Below are 24947 nucleotides of genomic sequence, written 5' to 3'. Positions count from 1 at the left end.
ACACAACCAGGGGATTTTGCTCTCCAGTCAGACACTATCCACTTGACAAGAGAGGCGAACAATTAACCAAAAGAATTATATAGCAATGAATGGCTTAGAAAAAAATATAGCTGATGTTTGAGACAGGGGAGAAACTTTAATTATTAATTCAAGCTTGTGACTGTTTAGCTTTTAAAGTTAGTACGAATCTTAGACTAGCTTGAATCAGTTCCTATTTCCCAGTATATGCAGTTAGTTTGTTGTTCAATGCTGCACGGCGACCTGTGACCGTCTGTCAGGACCAGTGTAACCCATACTAACCAGGGTGTGTTACACGCACTGTCATCCAGCCAATAGCCCTGTGTTGTCACATCAACACAGTGTCACATATAATTGAAGATAACATCAGACATCACAGCCGACTACAGGTAATGTACACACACAGATCTGTGGATATATATATATATAGAGAGAGAGAGAGACTATCCTACTTGCCACATGACAGATTATCTGTCCCCCGTCAATGACTGGTCAACTTTCCTTGCCAATGTTTAGGACATACAAAATGAATTCACTTGGGACTAAGCTCACAGCTCCTTGATCATACAGTGTAAATATTCTACTCAAAAGAAGTTAAAGAACACCCGATTCTTTCATATTACTATAGTTATTCTGTCATTTCATGAAAGATTAAATAAACCTGTGAAGATCCGGGGTAGAATAGGTCTTCAGCAACCCATGCTTGCCATAAAAGGCGACTATGCTTGTCGTAGGAGGCGACTAACGGGATCGGGTGGTCAGGCTCGCTGACTTGGTTGATACATGTCATCGATCCCAATTGCGTGGATCGATGCTCATGATATCAATCATTGGATTGTCTGGTCCAGACTCGATTATTTACAGACTGCCGTCATATAGCTGGAATATTGCTGAGTGCGGCGTTAAACAACAAACCAACCAACCATGACAGATGAACTACAGTAACATAACAATATGAAAGAATCGGTGTCCTTTAACTAAAGTAGTATATTTCAAATACTAGAGTGGCGCCTGGTGAACAAAGCGCCAGACTGATCAGTGTTCAATATGTTCAAGGGAGGACTAGGGTTTGCTCCTACAGAATGTGTAGCATACTACTCCATATTAGATAGGGATATTTTCATCTTCCACGATACACAACACGGATTCTCATAATATGTCATGAGTACATTTAACTAGAATGACATATCTGATTATCCCTATCAAAAATTGAGTAGTAAATCTTTAACTTTTAACATCAGGGTGATGACAACCCCGTGACGTTCCCGCTTGCTTTCCTACATGTGTAGAGATGATGGCCAATATGGATGGCCAACCATTGCATGTCACAAGCAGCCAGTCTATCGGCAGTGACCTGGAACAAGGCAAGTTCGGAGGGTAGGATGTCCTCTCTTCATACTCTCTCCAGGGCAACTGCGTGATTCTGTAAACTGACTCCGGAATCAGACTGCCATTTGGATATATTGAGATTCCAGGTGGAATTGTCTTAACTCTCGCCAGCATTCATAGAGGAATATTTGCAGAAGGACTGGAAATCTTTCTTGGCGAGTGGACGATAATGTAGAGTTAGGTCCCCTGTTTGCTTCCAGATGAAGTGCTTCACCGTTCTCAAGTCCATGTTCGGGTCCAGCACCTGCAAGGCATGACACGTCATCATATCACATTTGTTTGTATGTTTTTTAACTTTGCACAAAGGAATATTCCAGATATATGACAACACTCTGTGAAGAATCATGAGTGAGTGAGTGAGTGAGTGAGTGAGTGAGTGAGTGAAAGAGTATGGTTTTACGCTGCATTTAGCAATATTCCAGCAATAACACAGCGGGAGTGAGTGAGTGAAAGAGTGAGTGAGTGAGTGAGTGAGTGAGAGTAAGTGAAAGAGTATGGTTTTACGCTGCATTTAGCAATATTCCAGCAATAACACAGCGGGAGTGAGTGAGTGAGTGAGTGAGTGAGTGAGTGAGTGAAAGAGTATGGTTTTACGCTGCATTTAGCAATATTCCAGCAATATCACAGGGGGGGACACCAGAAATGGGCTTCACACATAATCCATATGTCGGGAATTGAACCCAGGTCTTCAGCGTGACGAGCGAATGCTTTAACCACAAGGCTACCCAACCGCCCGTAAGGAATATGTCTGGACATGACAATCAAGTAATTGATCAGATAAGCAATGTCCTTTACAATCAGGATACGATGACATGCAAGCAACGAAGTCACCGATCCTGACCACCCGATCAACACACACAGGCGGGGAATACCATCATGAGTGCATGTCGCAGGATGTGAGAAGCAATACCCCAGCTATATCATGGCAGCCTGTAAATAATCCAAACAAAGCCAGACAAACCCCTGACTGAACACCAATCCCAACCATCATGGCCAAACAATGAAACCGCCCACTCAGTGTACTAGTCAGCTCAATGTCATAGTTCTTGAGTGAGTTCGGGTTTAACGCTGATTTGAACAGTCCCCCAGTTACATCATGGCTTGTCAGCTTTATGTTTGGTTGTTTGGTTGGTTGGTTTGTTTGTTGTTTAACGCTGCACTCAGCAATAGTCCAGCTATATGACGGCGGTCTGTAAATAATCAAGTCTCGACCACACAATCCAGTGATTGATATCATGAGCATCGATCAACGCAATTGGGATCTATGACATGCATCCACCCAAGTCAGCGTGTCTCACCACCCGATGCTGTTAGTCGCCTCTTACGACAAGCATAGTCGCCTTTAATGGCAAACATGGGTTGCTGAAGACCTATTCTACCCCGGATCTTCAAGGGTCGCTTTATGTCGGGGGAGAGAGCCTGGAGTGATGCAGGTATTAGATGTCCTCCTCCTGTAACACACTGTAACCACCTGGCCTTTAGTTTAGCCCAGTAATGTCATGAATAAACCTTCACAGCCTCGTGCCGGCTTGTAGCAGCATGATCCTGCCATATCTCACCTGGTCGTTACAGGTAAGTTCAACTTTCTCCTCTGCGATAGACGACAAGTCTTCCTCCTTCTCTCCTTCCTTCTCCTGACCTCCATTACTATTGGCTGTCTGTGACCCTGCATCTGACCCTTGACCCAGCACCTTCTCATACACATGCTCGATGACCTTCCTCACCTGGATCATGTCGCTTGCTGACAGTCGGTCCCTGGCAACACAGATGGCTCAGTTAAACAACAACAACATCACTTTAACACCAACACCAACAACAACAACATCACTTTAACACCACCACCAACAACATCAGATTAACAACAACATCACTTTAAGACCAACACCAACAACAACTAGTTTTCTGATATCACAAGAACTAAGAAGTGTTGGTGACTTGGTAAACGAGTTCAAGAGTTAAATACCGATTTGCCGAATAAAGCGCCCGCTCCAATAACTGCCCGAAAACCAACATCTACACCAATCCGTCAGTAAACTCCATAAGCACCTCATATATGCACGAACATTTTCATGACAGTCCATTTTCTTGTTAATGTTACAATTGATATTATAGGAATTACAGCAGTGTAGAAACAGTATATATTTACCCAGGAATCCATGTCTTAACAAGTTTGTTCTCTACCGCTCGATATCCAGCAGTTAATACAACATGCTGTGTATTGTTTTAATGAGTGGACGCCTTTGTCAATTTTCTAAGTAACCAGGTCGCTCATGACGGCGAATACGGTAAGAACCATGTCTTTTCCTGTTCTCACTTTTTGATTGGTTTGATGCCGGTGCTGGGGTGGGGTTGGAGGAAGAAGGGGATCTTGTTGAACTTGGGCATGTTCTTCTGGACGACCACGTCGACGACCCAGGCGGGGACTGTCTCATTCAGCAGCATCTGTTCCGTCTCCCCACCCGCATCCCGGCACAACAGGCGGAACAACGTGCGACCTCCGACCTCACTGCAACAATGTTTCAATACTACCATGAACTTAATGAAATGTGACGGACGTTCATGAATTACATGACCATCTTATGTTGTCAACAGACTCATTTGTCTTTTGTTTACGCTGCACTCAACAATACAGCAGCTATATAACAGCGGAAACTGAATCTGATTTTAACCATGAATCTGTTTTGCTTTAGATATTCTCCCTTCACAACAAGCAATAGAATTCTGGGGACCTATTCAGTGTGCCCACTGAGCCATGAAGGTCGACGTGCACGAGACCACCTACCTAAATATCACAGGTGTGTGTCCAGGCACACTGAACATGGGGTTGGAGGCGGAGGACTTGTCCGTGCCAGCGCTGCCATCTGCAGACATAAAACATGTACACATCAGGGCTCCACAGTCACATTTCTCCTTGTTTGTTTGTTGTTTAATGCCGCACTCACCAATATTCCAGCTATATTACAGCAGGCTGTAAATAATCAAATCTGGACAACCCAGTGACTGATATCATGAGCATCAATCTACGCAATTGGGATACAATGATATGCATCAACAAAGTCAGCAAGTCTGACCACCGGATCCCATTAGTTGTCATTACGACAAGCATAGCTGTCTCTTGGGCATGGGTTGTTGAAGACCAATTCTCTACCCAGATCTACATGGATCAACATTTCGTGTACATGCATCAAGATATACTATAACTTGACCTTTCTTGAATATTTTCATTTATTGCTACATGAACGAATGAGTAGAGATGAGAATATTCTTTTCATGTGACATAGGTCTGATACAGGCAAACCAATGGCTGACAGCATGATCAACGATCCACACAGCTGGCGTATGAATACAACCAATCGCTGACAGCATGATCAACGATTGACACAGCTGGCGTATGAATACAACCAATGGCTGACAGCATGATCAACGATCCACACAGCTGGCGTATGAATACAACCAATGGCTGACAGCATGATCAACGATCCACACAGCTGGCGTATGAATACAACCAATGGCTGACAGCATGATCAACGATCCACACAGCTGGCGTATGAATACAACCAATGGCTGACAGCATGATCAACGATCCACACAGCTGGCGTATGAATACAACCAATGGCTGACAGCATGATCAACGATCCACACAGCTGGCGTATGAATACAACCAATGGCTGACAGCATGATCAACGATCCACACAGCTGGCGTACGAAACCAACCAATCACCCAGGTTGCTATTGAGACCACCATGTAAAAACATGGGTTGGTTGGAACCTGATCTGACTGGGAATCATGCAGGGATCTGTGTGACACCACAAAGAGGCTGCGAGTATGAAGGTTAGTGTTGACAATGTGTTACTGACAACCCTCCCACAAACACAACAACAACAACCACCACCACCACCACCACCACCACCACCACCACAACATCACACATGGTAGTACCTTGAGGGTCCTCGGCCTGAGCTTTCGGCCAGTGTTCCAGCAACGCCTGTAGTAGGGCACTGCCGATATTGACTGGAATAAAAACATTCTGTGTTGAACCACCTGTCAGTTTTCACACCAAGGCATTTATCTAGAAACCAAACCAAGTGCCTGTGCGGAAAATCATTATTTTCTTCAAAATTTGGATTTATTAAAAGGTTTTTATATTCCTAAATTTAGAGGTATTTAATATTGAACATTGGGACCTGCCTGACGTTCATGCTTTGTCCTCTACTGATTGTTGTCTAAAATGTCCTTGATATATTTATGATATACATAATACAGAAGAATATTCTGTTGAACATGTTAAAAGATGATAAAAATCATGAAAGTCATTTAAGAACATATTTGTTGTAAAAAGATAACTCTGTGTTTGGAGAAGACTTAAAGGAGTTGTAATTGTATTCATTCAACATAATGACAAGATAGAAAAGCGAGGTCCCACATTAAGAGTCTTCCTATCGCAATAAGTGGCTCCATCTCACTTTTAGTCTCTGGGGCATCAGGGGACATTGGAAGACCGAGTTCTCGTATCGACATCCAGGCTGCAAAACAGTCAGATTCCTCCAGGTGGATTGTAAGGAGCTAGAAAAACACATATAGGCCAGGTGAGCTAAATAGTGAGTCATTAGAAGTTACAAATGTAGGAGTGAGTGAGTGAGTGAGTGAGTTGGGTTTAACTCCGCTTTTAACAATATTCCAGTTATATCACGGCGTGTCAGCTTAATGTGGGAGGAAAGCCTGAAGTGATGCAGGTCTCGGATGTTTACCACTTCGGTGAAACCGACGAGCTGGGGAATTGTGCTGACAAACCTAGAAACATAATTGGGGCGAACCGGGATTCGAACCCACAATCATAGGTTTCTGGCGTGTTCAAGGAACGCGACTCTGCACAGCGAATCATCATGATCATGGCGCCTTAGACGACTGGGCCACCCAGGCCCCCACAAATGTAGGAGAGTGTTGTTAATGCCCCACTCAGCCATGTTCCATATATCACAGCAGCCTGTTAATCAGGACTAGGTCATTATAACAAGTTGATACTCTTGGGTAATGTTCCCCTTGTCAGGGCACAATGATGTACAACAGTGGTGTTGAAAATCAATGCTGGACTTGCTGACTTGTCAACTGAGACAGAGGGCAAAAACATCGGCTTCAGTTGTCTGCAGACAACCTTAACATTTAGCAGGCCTTTTGTAAAGTTTGATAAACTATTCATAACAAGTTCTTAATATAACATTGAACAACGTCAAACTTTGTGATCTACCTTAATTCTGACCACCCTTGAGGACACGCTCTCTGATTGATTGATCAGTATACCATGTAGCCATTTGTGTAACGTACTGTAAGAGGCACTAGCTGCTTAAAACATATTATATGGTATTACTTTGATTACCCCTGTACTAGGAACAAATTTATTATTCATAGTGTTGCAAATACAAACTCAGAAAAACGACAAACATAATTTGCAGGCAGTAAAACTCAGCAAGTATGAACAGAAACTAACAAGATTTTCAGAAACAATGACTTCAAAATTTCCAGTGCCTACTCATGCTTATATTCTGAGCGAAAAAAAATTTATGGACAATAATCTGGACAAGTAGACTTTTTCTCTGGACAAGTGAATTTTTACAGTTTACTTGTCCAGGGGCAAGTTCACAATTTTGATATTTCCATACCCGTGCATAATCAGACTCCACCTATTCTGTGCTGGTGGCATGTATAAACTGAGGAAATACTACACACAAGAGTTCGTACCCCAGTCTTAAGATCCACGGAGAACCAGTTCGGGACGTACACAGTCTTCATTCTGGCCTTGATCTCCTCTTCAAAATCTTTCTTACCTAAATCTTCAACTTTCCTTGCCTGAAATGAACAATCAATGTCAACATTCCCCCATGTTGTGAGTTAAAATTTCACATCACATTGTCAATATTGCAGCTATATAGCGATTCCTTAATGTCAACTATCTCCAAAATGAAAGAAATCATAATTTGGCTGAAAAAAGGAACTTTCTTAAAAGTGTTAATTTTTAAAAATTTGTTTATTGGTCATGTTCTCAGGGAACTTAAGTCACCTCTGCAAACAATAACATTAGTTATCACCATAATTGTACATTTCACATTATTTTGTACATTGATCATACTTATCTCACACTATGCATTTCTTCCTTCTATCAATCCTTATGTGGAAACATGCTTGAAGTTTCCAGCTTCAAAAAACAACTCACCCAAACACATCCCAACATCACCATGGTCACGACCCAAACAAATGGTTCATACATTGTGATTGTGTGCATAGCGACCTACACGACCTGATCTCGTGACTACCCCTGCCACCTCATTCTCTCTTAGAGCACACAAACTAGAGGAGATGAGATGTGGGGATGGTCAGGAAGGCATATAGCGTGTGAGATAGGATAAGCATATCAAGTATCGTAAATATACAAATTAATGTAAGATTTACAAGTTATTAAACTTACCCTATCTCACACTATGCATTTATCCCATGGTTGGACGGTGGGATGCAAATACCCTAGCCAGCATAGTAGGGCTGGGACGAGTCCAAATTTACTACCCGGGTACCCGCTCCCCTATTACCCAACCCTACCCAGGTATCCACTCTAGGTCTCGGGAGATGCCTTAAAATGTCTGATTGGAAACTGTTTTAGCATAGCCCTTGCAAAGCGTATTTAGATACATCTATTAAACAATCTGGTCATATGCATACACTGAAGTTGACTTAAGTTATATCTTTATTCAACCATATGAAAAGTCAGAAAGAATGGGTGCATTGTCAGATAGAAATGCCAACATTGGTGACTTGTAGCGTAAGCATAGAGTTCCAGATAATCATGAGACATGCAAGTGAGTGAGTGAGTGAGTGACTTTGGTTTCATGCCGCTTTTAACAGTATTCCAGTTATATCACGGCGTGTCAGCTCAACGTGGGAGGAAAGCCCAAAGTGATGCAGGTCTCAGACGTTTAACACTTCGGTGAAACCCACGAGCATGGGTATGGTGCTGACAAACCTAGAAACATAATCGGGGCGAACCGGGATTCGAACCCACAATCACAGGTTTCTGGCGTGCCCAAGGGACGCAACTCTGCACAGCTATTTGCGGCGCCTTATACGACTGGGCCACCCGTTCCCACGAGACATGCATGAGGAAGCTGGTGCTAAACAGTGATACAAACATAAGCTGTAATACTGTCACATGTCGTAAAAAGAGAAGAAATAGGGAGAGGGTAGAAGTTCAGGTATAAAATGCATCACGTTTCATGCAGGACATCGTTACATGAACAACTGCGTAGCTGTGAATAGAGATCTATACAGCGTACGACTTACCTGATTGGTCTCCAGGCAATTCTACATGGGGGACGCTTTTAACGCTTTGTCAATGCTATCAATCACACCCGCAGGATTGAAACATGCTAAGACAAGAAGATAAACGATCGACAACATTCACAAGTGAATCTTAAAAGCAGTTCCGAAACATGTCCACAAGGCAGAGGTGGACAAGTAAAGGTATGGGACAACGGTCACAACATCTGCGCCTTGCGGCAACTTTATGTTAAAAACTCAACAGACGAGCTTGATCACACTCCACTGTCTTGGAACTCGGATCATAATGACAATAAACATAGGAGTGATGTTTCCAATATTTATCCTGTATATGGTGAGGTGAGGTGAGGTGAAATGGGGTTTTAACGTCGCATCCAAGATTATTGCACTTACATAGCGACGTGCATGTACATGTATGTATGTGTGAGGCTACTTGTACTAGTCCGGACAAATGCCGATTATAGTGCTAGCTCACTGAGATACCATGTCACAGTTTAACATGAATACCCCACTCAGACACAGTATACTGACTCCGAGCTGACCAGTCCTTGTTTTAGCCCCTTAATGCCGAGCGCCAGACAGGGTAACAACAAGTACTAGTGAACAGGAGCAGGTACAGTATGAGCAGTCGTCAGGACCAAGGGACCGAACTGGTGGAGGCTTTGAACGGGTAGTGTGCGCTGGATAGTGGTGTCCAAGTGGAGGGTATCCCGATAATCCACGGTAGGTGTAATAACAGACCGTGTGGGCTAGAGTGTCAAAATATCACCATCCAGTTCAGGTTTCATGGGGGTAGTCAACAAATCGTGAGTACCATTACAGTGGATTGAAAGAAGGAAGAAATGCATAGTGTGAGATAGGATAAGTCTTAAACATAACCTGATAACATAATATCTTATTCCAATTTGGGAAGTTTTACTGAAAATTGCTTCAGAGTTGGGGCTGAATATCGAACAGAAATCAAATCTGTCTGAAAAGTCACTTTAATTTAATATGGATGTAAAATATGAATAGTCACTAACCGTTAAAACATCCCACAATGCAACACAATCATCTGTGTCTTTTGTCAGGATGAAACGTTTGTCGTTTAACACGTAGTACTGACGAATACTTGGACCTCCTGTAAAGAAGAGAGTACACCACATGACAGAGAAGTTAAATACTGCAACCTATCACATAGACAAACCATCAAGGTCAAGTATTTATGACATGACGAAAACTAAAAAAATTCCTTTTTTTATGAAGCTGTCAACCATACTGCCAACAACATTTTCAAAATGTATACATGAAAGATGGATAAAGTTAGTATCTTACGTTGCAGAAAATATAGTTGGATGGTTGTTTTATGTCGCACTCAACACTATTCCAGCTATATGACGGCGGTCTGTAAATAATCCAGTCTGGACCAGACAATCCAGAGATTGATATCATGAGCATCCATCCACGCAATTGGGATTGATGACGTGCTTCAAACCAAGTCAGCGAGCCTGACCCCCGATCCCATTAGTCACCTCTTACGACAAGCATAGTTGTCTTTTACAGCAAGCATGGGTTGCTGAAGACCAATTCTACCCCGGATCTTCACGGGTCAAGAAAATAAAGAGACAACCTGCAGATTCCTCAACTTTTATCGCGAAATACCCTCTCTGTCACCGTCCACAACACAACTGTTAACATCTTATTGCCTCATTATTTATCATTAGAATGAATTCTGTATTTAGTCATAGTATAATTATTGATCATACATTTGTATTATCGACTGTAGTATAAGTTGTAGCATAACACCGTAAATGTGATTTGATGCATCCCGTGTTTGTTTTTTTACCGCAAGCCTGAGGCGAGTGGTTTATAACCTAGTGAAGGATCCATTGAATTCATTTTGCAGAAATTTTTCAATCTGCCATTGTAAAAAAATTAAAACAAATTGAACACTTATGGTAATAAGGTGTGTAGTTGATTTGGGGTGCTGTGTCACGTGACTTTCATTGATTGGTAAATGTGCAGCTTTCTGCTTCATATTGGGATCCAAGAGACTTATTCTCCAGCTCAGATATCCATGTGTGGCCTGTTGTCTTCAGGGTGGGGTATAATTGGTGTATTCTTCTGCTCAGAAATGTATTTCCCTCCCAGGCAGCATAGTATTTTATAAAAATCACATGAACCAATCAGATCTCAACATTCTGCCATGGAGGTGAGATACCATGTTTTATTTTAATACTAGCAAATATTTTAGTTAATAAAATAAATAGTTAAAAGGTAAGATAAAAATTTAAAAAAAGAAAAAAATATCAGATAGCTAGCTCTACAATAAATTACATTCCTGAAAATACAATGCATACCTTTGATGGTAAAATCAGGCTGTGTAAAAGCAGGATGGTAACTCTCATTGTCATATTCTCCTGATGTTCTGGCATTGGGGACTTTGATTGGCTGAAATAGGATTCAAACATGAGTTAATAGTTTAACTTCACACAAAACACAGACTCTAGCAACCATACCGGAGCATTACATGTGTTTAAATCACTGACACCTAGTAAACATTATTTCTGTTATTTCGCGGCGTGATAGCTTAAGTGAGAGGAAAGCCAAAGGTGAGACAGATTGTAGATGTTTACAACTTTAAGGGAACCAGTAGATATGGTGCTGACAGACAATAGATCATAATCAGGAGGAATTTGGCCTGTCAGCAGCAGATCCGGGCATGGCTAAGGGACACAACTCTACAGGTGAGGTGAAAAAAGGCTTAATGTCATGTTCAAGATTATAGTACTTATATAACGATGTGCATGCACATGGTTCTGATTGCTTGTATTGTTAACAGTCCAGACTAATGCTGGTTTTATACATCTAGCCTACAGAGATACCATGCTGCAGTCTAATATGAACACCTCTGTCAGACACAGTACCTGACCCTGAGCTGACCAGTCCTTGTTTTAGCCCCTTGTTCAACACCCAGTGAGTGAGTATGGTTTTACGTCGCTTTTAGCAATATTCCAGCAATATCATGGCGAGGGACACCAGAAATGGGCTTCACACATTGTACCCATGTCGGGAATCGAACCCGGGTCTTCAGCGTGACGAGCGAACGCTTTAACCACTAGGCTACGTGACCGCCCCTTTAACACCCAGACAGGGTAGCATCTAGTACTATACTTTAACATCATTCGGTATGGTGTGACTAAGGATTGCAACATTGTCCCTTCGCTCCCCAGGAAGAGTGAGTGAGTGAGTATGGTTTTACGCCGCTTTTAGCAATATTCCAGCAATATCACGGCGAGGGACACCAGAAATGGGCTTCACACATTGTACCCATGTCGGGAATTGAACCCGGGTCTTCCGCGTGACGAGCGAACGCTTTAACCACTAGGCTACCCCACCACCAGGAAGAGCTCTATCCAAGAGACCACAGAGACTACTGATAGATCCAGTGCAACTGATAGACCCAGTGCACCCTGCACTAAACAGTGGGACACTACAGTACATGAACATTCCAAAGAACAATAAGGCTGAGCATATCCTACCCAGTTCCTAATACTGGAGTCGGTAGTGGCCACCCATAACGATGGCTGCTCTGTGTGGAGTTCAAGCTGAAAGGAAACAAAAACATAATGTTTCAATACTATAACGAACCTGATGACACATGAACGATAAGACAATCTAGGGTGGACACCAGAATCCAGAGTCATTTGTTTATTTAACAACACACTCCTCAATATTCCAGCTTTATACCAAACAATCCCGCATTCCTATCTCATGCTGTTGGGGCATAATGGCACACAAGTAACAAAGTGTACACGCCTGACCCCCCAATCCATGAGGTCGTCTCATAGCCTGCTGGGGACCAATTCTACCCTAGGAATTAGCGCTGGGACGGGTAACTCGGGTACCTGGGTCGGGTGGGTACTGAGCAGGACCCCGGTACCCACATGACAACCATGACCCGTGGTAAGTCATTATCATGATTATCGTGATTTATGGTTTAATGACAAAAATTATCTGGTACTCTATGTTTACACTACAAGTCACTAATGTTCGCATTTCTTTCTGACTATGCACCCATTCCTTCTGACTTTTCATGTGGTTGAATAAAGATATAACTTAAGTCAACTTCAGTGTATGCATAACCAGACTGTTTAATACATGTATTTAAATACTTTTTGGAAATGTTGTGGTAAAAATATTCCCAATTTGAGACTTACAGTGGGGACCCTGGTAGGGTCGGGTAATAGGGGGTGGGTACCCGGGTAGGGTCGGGTAATAGGGGGGTGGGTACCCGGGTAGGGTCGGGTAATAGGGGGGGGGGGGGGGTACCCGGGTAGGGCCGAGTAATAGGGGGTGGGTACCCGGGTAGGGTCGGGTAATAGGGGGTGGGTACCCGGATATGGTCGGGTAATAGGGGGTGGGTACCCGGATATGGTCGGGTAATAGGGGGTGGGTACTCAGATATGGTCGGGTAATAGGGGGCGGGTACCCGGATAGGGTCGGGGAATAGGGGGTGGGTACCCGGGTAGTAAATGTGGACTCGTCCCAGCCCGACTAGGTATCCCCATGGGGTCAACTAACACAGTGAGCCATACAGTTAGTGTTTCCACAGCATTCCGTAGATGTCAGCCGGAATATATTAAAGTTGTGGTTCTGAGGAGAGTTGAGTTGAGTCGAGGTGAAATTGGGTTGCATTCAAGATTACTGCACTTATATAGTGACGTACATGCGAGTGTGTGTGGCTGCTTGTACTAGAACAGACTAATGCCACTTTTATAGTGCTAGTCCACTGAGATAGCATGTAGAGTGAGTGAGTGAGTGAGTGGGGTTTAACGCCGCTTTTAACAGTATTCCAGTTATATCGCGGCGTGTCAGCTTAATATGGGAGGAAAGCCCGAAGTGATGAAGGTCTCAGACATTTACCACTTCGGTGAAACCCACGAGCACAGGTATGGTGCTGACAAACCTAGAAACATAATTGGGGCAAACTGGGATTCGAACCCACAATCCTAGGTTTCTGGCGTGCCCAAGGGACGCAACTCTGCACAGCGAATCGCGGCGCCTTAGACGACTGGGCCACCTGTGCCCCCGATAGCATGTAGAAGCTTGACATGGGCAACCCACTCGGACACAGTATATGGACTCCGAGATGACCAGTCTTCTTTTTTATCACCTCAATATCTAATGCCAGGCAGAGTAACAAGAATCATCTTTTAACATCTTTGGTATGACACAGCCTGGGATCAAACCACCGACCTTCCACTCTGGAGGTCCAACGCTCTATCCAAAAGACCACAGAAGCAGTCTTATGGTACTGATCACACTAACATCCACTTGCAGTCAGCATGTCAAAATGTCCCTAGAATTGAACATGCCTGTACAGTATGAGGTTGCAAAAGAAAATACGGTGTATTTATATATATGGAAAAGGACTCCCCTCAGTACAAATTACTTACCAAAAGACACTAGGATTATATTCCATTTTCGAAAAAAACAATAACTCCACACTGATTACTTACTTTTAAAACTGGAAACTTTTCTTCACAAATAAGAGTTCTATTGTCTGGGTTCTTGATGTCTGTTGCCCAGATCTGGCGGTCCCTGCCACCGGAATACACAATCGAGAAGGATTCATTAGCCTGAAACAGAACAACTCATCATCATCATCATCATCATCATCATCATCATCATCATGACTTCAGAACATCTGGAACTCGCAGCATCAATGAATATATTGATTAGTCATTACCTAACAAGATAGCAGTTAACTTTTGTTAAGAAGAAGTTTATTTGCATGAAAGCCTTAGGCCCATATACAGAACCACATACACACAGCAAATAGATGACACAATACATGTGTACACAAATACATAAATACAAACTCACAAGGATTCTGACAGTTCATTACAATCGATTTGTTTTTCACAAGCATATAATAAGTAATGTGATAAATCTTTCAACAGGTATTCATTGTTAGTACGCAAAACAGACTTACCTTTAGTTTAGTTTATGTTGTTATATACCTTTATTTTTATAATCAACATACATGATCAAAGATCAAGGAGTGATCAAACATATCGTTTCTAATCACTGTCGTTAGGTGTCGGTTGAATACATAAACAGGAAAACAAAGAACTGTTGCCTTGGTATAAACAACGATACTGAAAAGTGAATACACATTTTCAAGACAATATGTGTCAATTACTGTATGAACCCGTGAAGATTCCAGGGTAGAATAGGTCTTCAGCCACCCATGCTTGCCGTAAAAGGCGACTATGCTTGTCGTAAAAGGCGACTAACGGGATCAGGTGGTCAGACTTGCTGACTTGGTTGATGCATGTCATCGTATCCCAATTGTGTGGATCAATGCTCATGATATCAATCATTGGATTGTCTGGTCCAGACTCGATTATTTACAGACTGCCGTCATATAGCTGGAATATTGCTGAGTGCGGCGTTAAACAACAAACAAACCAAACCAATTACTGTATGCAATGTACTGAAGAAAGGACCTATAGTAGCTGAATGAAGTCGTTGTCACGGTGCAAAGACATGAGACTGTTGTGACCTTTGGACTCACCTGTAATGCCCACACTCCCTCGTTGTGTACCCTGAACGTGGCCACACACCGCTGTTGACCAAGTGACCACAACCTGATAGTGCCATCGGAGCTACCCGACAAACACTGAAAAACACAAGCACAGGTTTGGTTGAAACATATTTACTCACAAGATGGGAACGGAATAGAGGGACAAGTTCTTCCAACTTAGTTTGCCCTCTCCCTAGAGGTAGACATTAGTGAAACAGGCACCTGCAATAATGGAGCCAGCATAAATGTCACTGGATCAGCTGCAGGTGACATTGGAGCCAGCATAAGTGTCACTGGATCAGCTGCAGGTGACATTGGAGCCGGCATAAGTGTCACTGGATCAGCTGCAGGTGACATTGGAGACAGCATAAGTGTCACTGGATCAGCTGCAGGTGACATTGGAGCCGGCATAAGTGTCACTGGATCAGCTGCAGGTGACATTGGAGCCAGCATAAGTGTCACTGGATCAGCTGCAGGTGACATTGGAGACAGCATAAGTGTCACTGGATCAGCTGCAGGTGACATTGGAGACAGCATAAGTGTCACTGGATCAGCTGCAGGCACCATTGGAGACAGCATAAGTGTCACTGGATCAGCGGCAGGCACCACTGGAGCCGGCATAAGTGTCACTGGATCAGCTGCAGGTGACATTGGAGACAGCATAAGTGTCACTGGATCAGCGGCAGGCACCACTGGAGCCGGCATAAGTGTCACTGGATCAGCGGCAGGCACCATTGGAGACAGCATAAGTGTCACTGGATCAGCGGCAGGCACCCCTGGAGCCGGCATAAGTGTCACTGGATCAGCTGCAGGCACCATTGGAGACAGCATAAGTGTCACTGGATCAGCGGCAGGCACCACTGGAGCCGGCATAAGTGTCACTGGATCAGCTGCAGGTGACAATGGAGACAGCATAAGTGTCACTGGATCAGCTGCAGGCACCACTGCAGCCGGCATAAGTGTCACTGGATCAGCTGCAGGCACCATTGGAGACAGCATAAGTGTCACTGGATCAGCGGCAGGCACCACTGGAGCCGGCATAAGTGTCACTGGATCAGCGGCAGGCACCACTGGAACAGGCCTCCGTGTCACTGCAGCACCCCTACAGGTGGAGAACGGAGGATCCCCATCTCGTACTTGGCAAGTTGAACCAAGAGGACATTCAAGGGTTGGAATGGGTGACTGGCTTCTAGGTTGTGTTTTGGCAAGCTTTTTACCCCTGTTATAGATGTGGAAAACAAGACATAAATTGCAGGAAAATAATAATTACCTTTGTCTCAGGACATCCATAATGTCAAGTAAATTTTTTGTTGTTAACTATGAGAGAATCCAGTGCTTTATCAAATGATTGGCCCCTAAATGTGAGGAAAGGGTGTCATCCTACCTGTGTTCCATCACGGTTTAGAACCAATGCTTTGACGTTGTCTGTGTGCCCTTTCAACTTCATTAGTTTCTGACATGTGCGCGGGTCCCAAACTCGGAGGACCTTTTCTGTGGAGCCTGACACGATGACAGTCCCGGGAGGGTTCATTGTCAGGCTGTAGATGGAGTCCTTGTTCCCGGTCAGGCTGGATGCTGCAAACAACACAATACATGGTCTACTTTTGTCACTGAAGAAACTATTCTACTCACACATAAATGTCTTGTGTTGATCACGCATCTGGGTCTGAATCATGATAGTGTTTGATCTATGGTTACACTGGAGACAGTGTTTGATCTATGGTTAAACTGGGGACAGTGTTTGATCTATGGTTACACTGGAGACAGTGTTTGATCTATGGTTACACTGGAGACAGTGTTTGATCTATGGTTACACTGGAGACAGTGTTTGATCTATGGTTACACTGGAGACAGTGTGTGATCTATGGTTACACTGGGGACAGTGTTTGATCTATGGTTACACTGGGGACAGTGTTTGATCTATGGTTACACCGGGGACAGTGTTTCATCTATGGTTACACCCCTAGATGTTGGTACTCACTGGTGACAGTGTTGTTAGATGCAGTGAGGGCAGTCAGAGTATTGACGTCCCACAGGAAGATGGCTCGATCTAGTCCAGCAGATGCCACCTGCTCTCGGTCTCTCGCATACGCTAACGCCTTCACATAATCCTGTAACATAGATGACTCCTTAGCATTCCATACAATCTATATGAGTGTGTGTCACTTGGGTTTGTGTGCCACTTTGAACAGTTGTTGAGTTATGTCACGGCGTCAATGATCAATGCTTGTCAACACTGCACTGGCCATGGCAGGCACAAGATAATTCGTGAGGGTCAGATTTGGAAAAGGTTCCTGGCTCATTTTCACTCAGATTGTAACGTAAATCTATACAATGTTAATCCAGCATAAAAAAATATATATTCGGTAAAACATTCAGTGCACGTCTCCACTATGTGGCGATGAGAAAGAGAATGGCGTGGCAGGAGTAATCATGTGATCAGGTTGTGTAGGTCGATATGCATAAAATTACAGTGCTTGACCCATTTGTTTGGGTGGTGACCATGTTGCTGCTGGGATGTGTTCGGGTGATTTGTTTTTTAGACGCTGGAAACTTTGTTCAAGGAAGTTTCCATATAGGATTGAAAGAGTGAGTGAGTATGGGTTTACGCCGCTTTTAGCAATATTCCAGCAATATCACGGCTGGGGACACCAGAAATGGGCTTCACACATTGTACCCATGTGGGGAATCGAACCCGGTTCTTCCTCGTGACAAGCGAATGCTTTAACCACTAGGCTACCAGACCGCCCCTAGGATTGAAAGAAGAAATGCACAGTGTGAGAAAGGATAAGTTAAAAAAATTAATGAATACCCATGTACCAGGTGTGATATAGTATTTCATTTATAAACATGATAAAGCGTTTGCATGATTAGTGACCAAATTTGTTTGAATATGCCTAATAACAGGTCACTTAACACATGCTTAAAGCAATTAAATCTCATCATAAAACATAAAGATATTCAAGGTTAATATTCTATGAAAAGGTGTTCAGCAAGTTAGTTGTGTGTACATGACTGAAGTTTGATGTTTTAGTCGCCGCTTGACGATCTTATACACGCATGCAAGTAATGAAGACCTACCTTATGTGTCCGTAACGTTGACATACAAAAACCTTTATGAGCATTCCATACTTTGACGGTTGTATCACTGGAGGCGGAGATTACTGAAACACCAACAGTAACGTTCATCAGATATTGTCATCATGGGAAATTACACATAAAGGTCACCCGACCATGACACCTTAAACTCCCCATTAAACCTGCTTCTCCCAAGCGGCTAATTTTGAAGACATGACACTTTAACCATAGTTTAATGTTTGTATCGATGTTTCAGGGCTACTTCTTGCCCCTTTATCAGGTTTGTTTTTTGTTTAACGCCGCATGCAGCAATATTCCAGCTATATGATGGTGGTCTGTAAATAATGGAGTCTGGACCAGACAATCCAGAGATTGACATCATGAACATCGATCCACCTCTTACGACAAGCACTGTTGCCTTTTATGGCAAGCATGGGATGTTGAAGACCTATTTATCAGATGAGGGATTATGAAGAGATAATATCATCATTCATGTGGTTGTTTTGCAAGACATGACCCATTTGTAAGTGAGTGTGTGATCTGGGTTTCATGCAGCTTTGAACAACATTCCTGTCACATCACAGGTCACATGCAGGTCTTAGATGTTGACCGACCCGTGAAGATCCGGGTTAGAATAGGTCTTCAGCAACCCATGCTTGCCTAAAAGGCGACTATGCTTGTCCAAAGAGGCAACTAACAGGATGGGATTGTCAGGCTCGCTGACTTGATTCATGCATGTCATCGTATCCAAATTGCGTATGATGACAATTACTGGATTGTCTGGTCCAGACTCATTATTTACATACCAAAATATAGCTGGAATATTGCTGAGTGCGGCGTTAAACCTCAAACAAACAAACAAAGATGCTGACCACTTTCACGATACACATGAGCACCGGTACTGTGCTGACAAACCTAGAAACATAATCAAGGCAATCCAGAATTTGAACCGGCGACCGTGGGTTTCTGGTGTGCCCAAGGGACACAACTCTACACAGTGAATTGCTGAGTCATAGACAAGTGGGCCACCCATGTCACCCACAGAGTTATGGATAACAACTTCTTTAACATCAGGAAAATGATGACAAAAGGGCAAGGAATAGCCCCAAATATCGTGACAAACAATAAAGTTGTTATCCATGAAAGTGTCATGTCTTCATGCTCTTCCAACATCTTAATGCCTATAAAAGACTTGGCAGTGCTTGTTTCACACGTTCAAGACATAAGATCTTAATTTCTTTTCAACATTTGAATATTCAGGGCTTACATGTTCTGCCATTACAGCAGAGGACGATGTCGTTCACCCAGTCAGTGTGATGCTCCATTGACAGAATGTAGGGGTCCTGTAACACACAACACAAACATGACTATGGAATACTTTCTCACCCTGACTAGCATTTCGGATCATACACCAAGCAACCTATAAACTACTTGTCCATAAACTTATCATAGTTGTTAGTGAACAGGGATTTACAAAGGATTCTAAACTAAGTTCCTGGGCAGGCAAATGGTGGAAAAAATCTGTAATTCTTAAATTTAGATGTATTTGACAGTGTTTTTGGAGATTGTCTTCAACTTAATAATTTAAACTAAGCCTTAAAACCTCTTCCTAAGTATCGGTCGTGTTATCAGTGAAATACAAGTTATCTCTACCAAACAAATAATGGGAATTTTCTAATCCTGAATTGGGAAATGGAGACTTGGGGCCAAATTTCAGCCTCTGAGCAAGTCTAGATAAACAAGGGCAAAAGTGAGCGTGGCTCAGTAATACCCCGGACCCGCCTAGTGTGTCAGTAGTTTCAAATTGAATAATGGATAGGGTTTGGGTTTGAAAAATTCATTAAAAAAATGGATAATTAATAAAAACAATTTTTTTCTTTTGACTGCACCCCTCCATATGACACAGATTATATGTACTAAGTTTGAGATGAATCCGCTGAATAGTTTAAGAGAAATCTCACGGACGTTTTCGGACGGACGGAACCTTGGTATAACTATATACCCCCGTCCTAAAAGGGCGGGGGTATAATAATGGCTCTTGAGTTATGTGACGGATGGATGGAGTCTGTTTCTATATAAAATGATATATACGAATATGTACAACAAATTCTTGCCTTGTTTGTTCTTGTGTTCCATATCCGGATGATGGAGTCTCGCCCTGCAGAGTACAGTCTGTTGAGCAGTTGATCAAACTGTAACGCATTCACACCAGACCTGTGGTGACGCTCCACCTCCTCGCGCATCACAAACGACACCTACAACAAATGATGCTAACCATTGTAACAGGCAAACATGATGGGAGACATATTACAGTGACCTGGATGAAAATGACATCCTTAGCTAAACACTTATCACACTAAATCAATCATTTTCATAGCCTTGTTAACAGTGATCTAATTTGTTTGTGCAAGTATACAACATGATACAACAGTGGTCATTTTTCCATTATTTTTCAGCAAAAACGGTAATTTTTTCGGAAAATTCCTCATATACTGTTTGGTTGGAATTCATCCTGACATCTCATCAACAGACTCAAATGTCATATTTTGTTTGTTTGCGAGTGAGTTGGGTTTAATGCAGCTTTCAATAGCATTCTATGCTTCGGGTGAAACCCATGAACACATGCATGGTGCTGACATTGTTTGAAGTTTTGAAACCAGTAATATTCCAGTCTTTCTAAACAAACCTGTGGTTCTGCATAGGTGAAATTGGGCTTTACGTCACGTTCCAACATAATTTCACTACTCTTGCTCATATATAGTGTTTGTTTGTTTGTTGTTTAACGCCACACTCAGCAATATTCCAGCTATATGACGGCAGTCTGTAAGTAATCAAGTCTCGACCAGACAATCCAGTGATTGACAACATGAGCATCAATCCACGCAATTGGGATCGATGACATGCTTCAACCAAGACAGTGAGCCTGACCACCCGATTCCATTAGTCGCCTCTTACGACAAGCATATTCGCCTTTTACGACAAGCATGGGTTGCTGATGACCTATTCTACCCCGGATCTTCACGGGCCTCATATATATATAGTGAAGTGCATGCATGTGTGCGGCTGCTTCTACTAGTCCGGACTACCATGCCACAATTTTACATGGGCACTTCACACCGACAGATTGTACTCCTTTATACTCCATGTCTTATCCCTGTATTGTTGAGCTCCAGTCACGTAACAAGTCTTTCGGTATGATGTGGCTCGGGGATCGAACCACCACCCTTCCACTCTCTGGGTAGGCACTCCATCCACTACACCAGAGGCAGCCTTTATCATGTTTCTGGCGTAATGATTCAGTGCCAAACCACTAAATCCATATTTGGACACAAAATTGGAATGGCAAGAATGGATAGAATGCAGAATACTGGACACCAGAAGGAGGGAATTATGATTAATGAGCATTGTGCAAAAATGTCCCTAGGAACGAAAACTTTTATTTACAATGCCATGCGTGTTTGACATTTTGCTGATACGATTGTTTTCAGGGGCAAGTATGTTTCTCACAAGATATATGCACCAATAAAGTTATCAGTAGGTACATACCATTATAATGATTATAGAGCAAAATCATTCAAACTGCCATTTCCGTAATTTGATGATATATTTGTGAAAATGTGTGAAGAGTGGCAGGTGAGGTTTTATTAACATGATTAGTGAACTGTCTTTTCCGTGAGGATAACAGGTTTGAACAATGAGCAAAGGGAAGGCAGTGAACATGTATCATGAACAGATACTTCTGCGAACACATAATTATTTAAAATATGAAATTTAAAGGTCTTTTAAAGGATTGTTTCAACACACCACCCCATCCATGACAATTCGATCGTGTGGGTCTATACCAAAACATCATTACAATTGAGCTGGACTTGCTGAACTAGGCCTGTATCATACCAAACATGCCAGTTGGTGTATGTCATTATTCCACAACAGGCAACGGTCAATACCACAAAATAAGGGTTACAATGCCTTGTATTTCTGTTTTACCTGCATTCTATCATGATATCCTGAAGCAAACAATGTTAGAAGTTTCAAGCACGAAAGACAGGATGGCGTCCTCAGCGAACCAGTGATGAGCACATTATGTGATGACTGTTTACATTTTTGTGCAGATGAGTCAACTCGGTGCTAATCACTTGGTTAACAAGCATGATGTTAGCCTATGTATACCAGTGACCATGGTTTTGTGTAAAAGATTGGATTATTATGTCATTGGCCTAGCCCCCGCTTCTAGTATACTAAATTTGACAAACCCGACTATATTCCTCCTCTACCCATGCAGCACTTAATTGCAACCTGTAAAAGTGCACCCAGTACTGCCAAAATCATTAACAGAACAGCTCAATGCATATCGATCTTGCACAGTCTATTTCTTACATGATGAGATTGTATTTGTTGGTGTAAATCACTCAATGTGTAATATGTAACCGTCAGACCATGGCCCCATTGCATTGTATAACTGGCAATAAATAAGGTCAAAGAAACAAGGCATATTTTTAAATATGAACAATGATACATCTACTTTATGCTTAACAAACTGGCATGTTCTCTACCTGCACTTTCTTCCTTCCCTGGCCCCCTGATCCTCTATGGGTGGCCATGTTGTTTTGTTATTATTCCAGATCGTGACGTCACTAAATGTTTTTCAATTGCACACAACTGACGTATCTTAATCAGACCAATGTATATCTACATTTTGCATCTAACTGTGTTTCCTCAGATACCTCTGAGAACCTTGCATTCAATTGTACGACTACAACATTTGGAAACAATCAGGAAACGGTCTGCACCGAACCCGCGGGAAATGGTGGTGGTGTTGTTAGAGTTATCTGCCCTTGATCAAGGGACCTGTTATTATTTACAAATACAAATTGACTTCAAGCGTTCGGTTTTCAATTACTGATACCGATTACAAACAAAATGTTTATGTGTGTATCATGCATTAATTCGAGTGAACGGTTAGGCCAATTGCATATGAGCCTTTAGGTGTGCTTCAAAAACGTATAGGTGATATAACTTGAACAGCCATGTTCGGCCAATAATGGTTCCCGGGTAAATGTGAGATATACACCGTCGGGGTACGATAATACACTAAAGCTGTCAGGCAGCTTTCCAGTTCGTCGTCACCCGTCGAGTAAGTTATACTCCTATCCCACTCCTAGACGGCTTGACTGGTTAGAGTGCGTAGCCCGAGATGTCAAAAACCTGTCAAGCGAAGATACAGCCAATCTCTGTTGTAACTAGACAATCGAGTCTCCATAGTTTGGGTGGGTTAATACCACGAAGTGGTTGCTGGTCCGTTCGTCCATCCGTCAGGGGTTTCGTTCCGGAGCATTACACGGAAACCGTTTCATAATATATTAAGAAACTTCGTATCAAACATATGCTGAACTTGTGCCTATTGATATTTCTGAAGAAAATGTACTTTTTGTGTTTCCTTGGCAACAAACTGGATTTAGATTCAAATACGTCTAGCATTCGTTTCGGAGCATAACTCGAAAACTGTTTAATACTTTTTTATGGAACTTTGCACATGTATCAAACACATGCTGAATTGGTGCCTTTTATGTTTTGGTATCTCTAAAGAAAGTTTTGTTGTTGTGTTTCCTTGTTTTACTTAGTCCATAGTGTCTGGAATGGGGACAAGTTTTCTCAGAAACAATTTAAGTTACATGAATAAAATTTTGCAAGCTTATCTAAGAAACACCTAATTATCAAGAGTTCGAAAATTGGTGCCATAAATAGTATGTTTCCAGAGTTACATCTCATGCTATGTGTACTTCTAAGGCCCGTTAAGACTCGTTATAAGGCCCTTACTCAGTGCTTTTCAACATTAACCTCATAATAGCCACTACTATATAAACAAACACAATTCCATGTTGTGCCTCATGACGGGGGATAGTGATAACGCTGTTTTCTTGTTGATTTGTAGCATGTTTCAGTAGCAGTCTTGCGCGTAAGCATTTTTGATGTGACAAAAGTGTCTACATCATGCCGATTTGGCCGGCATTTTTAGATACGTTATTCAACAGTCACACGTCGAATTAGTCGGTGGACATGGACCACATCACGCTATCACGAATAGATGATACAATGGAAATAAATGAAGAAACTGACGAAATCCTAACATCAGCGATGTTTTGAAAATAGCTTGAAGACAAGATGTATATAACTCTAATTCTCCACAGCATAATATGTATTTATTAAATAAACATTGATTTACTTTCTTACTGTTGTTGCCGTACTGTAAAGAACCCCAACCCCTCACCCACCCCCACCCCCACCCCCCAACCCCTATCCCTTCCTTTCTGAACTCTTAAAGATTAGGATTGATGGGTTTTTCTCCAGGTTCCACAAAGAAGGCACATCACTGCATCTCGAAAGTGACGTCATTTCTGTTCATACAGCTGTTACCGAATTCGTATTCACAATGTTGATCAGAAATGTCACATCTATTCGATATTAATCGAGCCTCCCATTCATATCAAGTTTCTGTCCAGAGTGCAATACTTTCTACCTGTTCAGATATATAGCGAGGGCCGAGACATGAAATTGATATGAATTAGA

General features: G+C 42.5%; 1 protein-coding gene across 1 annotated transcript; it reads right to left on the bottom strand.

Moving 5' to 3' along the window:
* Positions 1-696: 696 nt before the first annotated feature.
* Positions 697-23190, bottom strand: LOC139475249 (WD repeat-containing protein 48-like). Its single transcript, XM_071258492.1, has 18 exons — positions 22934-23190; positions 20495-20635; positions 19648-19723; positions 18384-18466; positions 17284-17413; positions 16687-16877; positions 15294-15398; positions 14233-14352; positions 12253-12318; positions 11071-11161; positions 9754-9851; positions 7145-7252; positions 5872-5971; positions 5348-5419; positions 4190-4268; positions 3722-3913; positions 2967-3162; positions 697-1651 (listed from the first exon to the last, which is right to left on the bottom strand). The coding sequence occupies exons 1-18, from the start codon at positions 22979-22981 to the stop codon at positions 1505-1507; spliced, it is 2043 nt and encodes a 680-aa protein (XP_071114593.1). The 5' UTR covers positions 22982-23190; the 3' UTR covers positions 697-1504.
* Positions 23191-24947: the final 1757 nt, after the last annotated feature.

Source organism: Haliotis cracherodii, unplaced genomic scaffold, assembly GCF_022045235.1.
Source record: "Haliotis cracherodii isolate W230 unplaced genomic scaffold, xgHalCrac1.p SCAF_1, whole genome shotgun sequence".
NCBI classification, from domain to species: Eukaryota; Metazoa; Mollusca; class Gastropoda; order Lepetellida; family Haliotidae; genus Haliotis; species Haliotis cracherodii.
The sequence above is the reverse complement of the archived record's forward strand: the minus strand, read 5'-3'. Positions and strand labels throughout refer to the sequence as shown.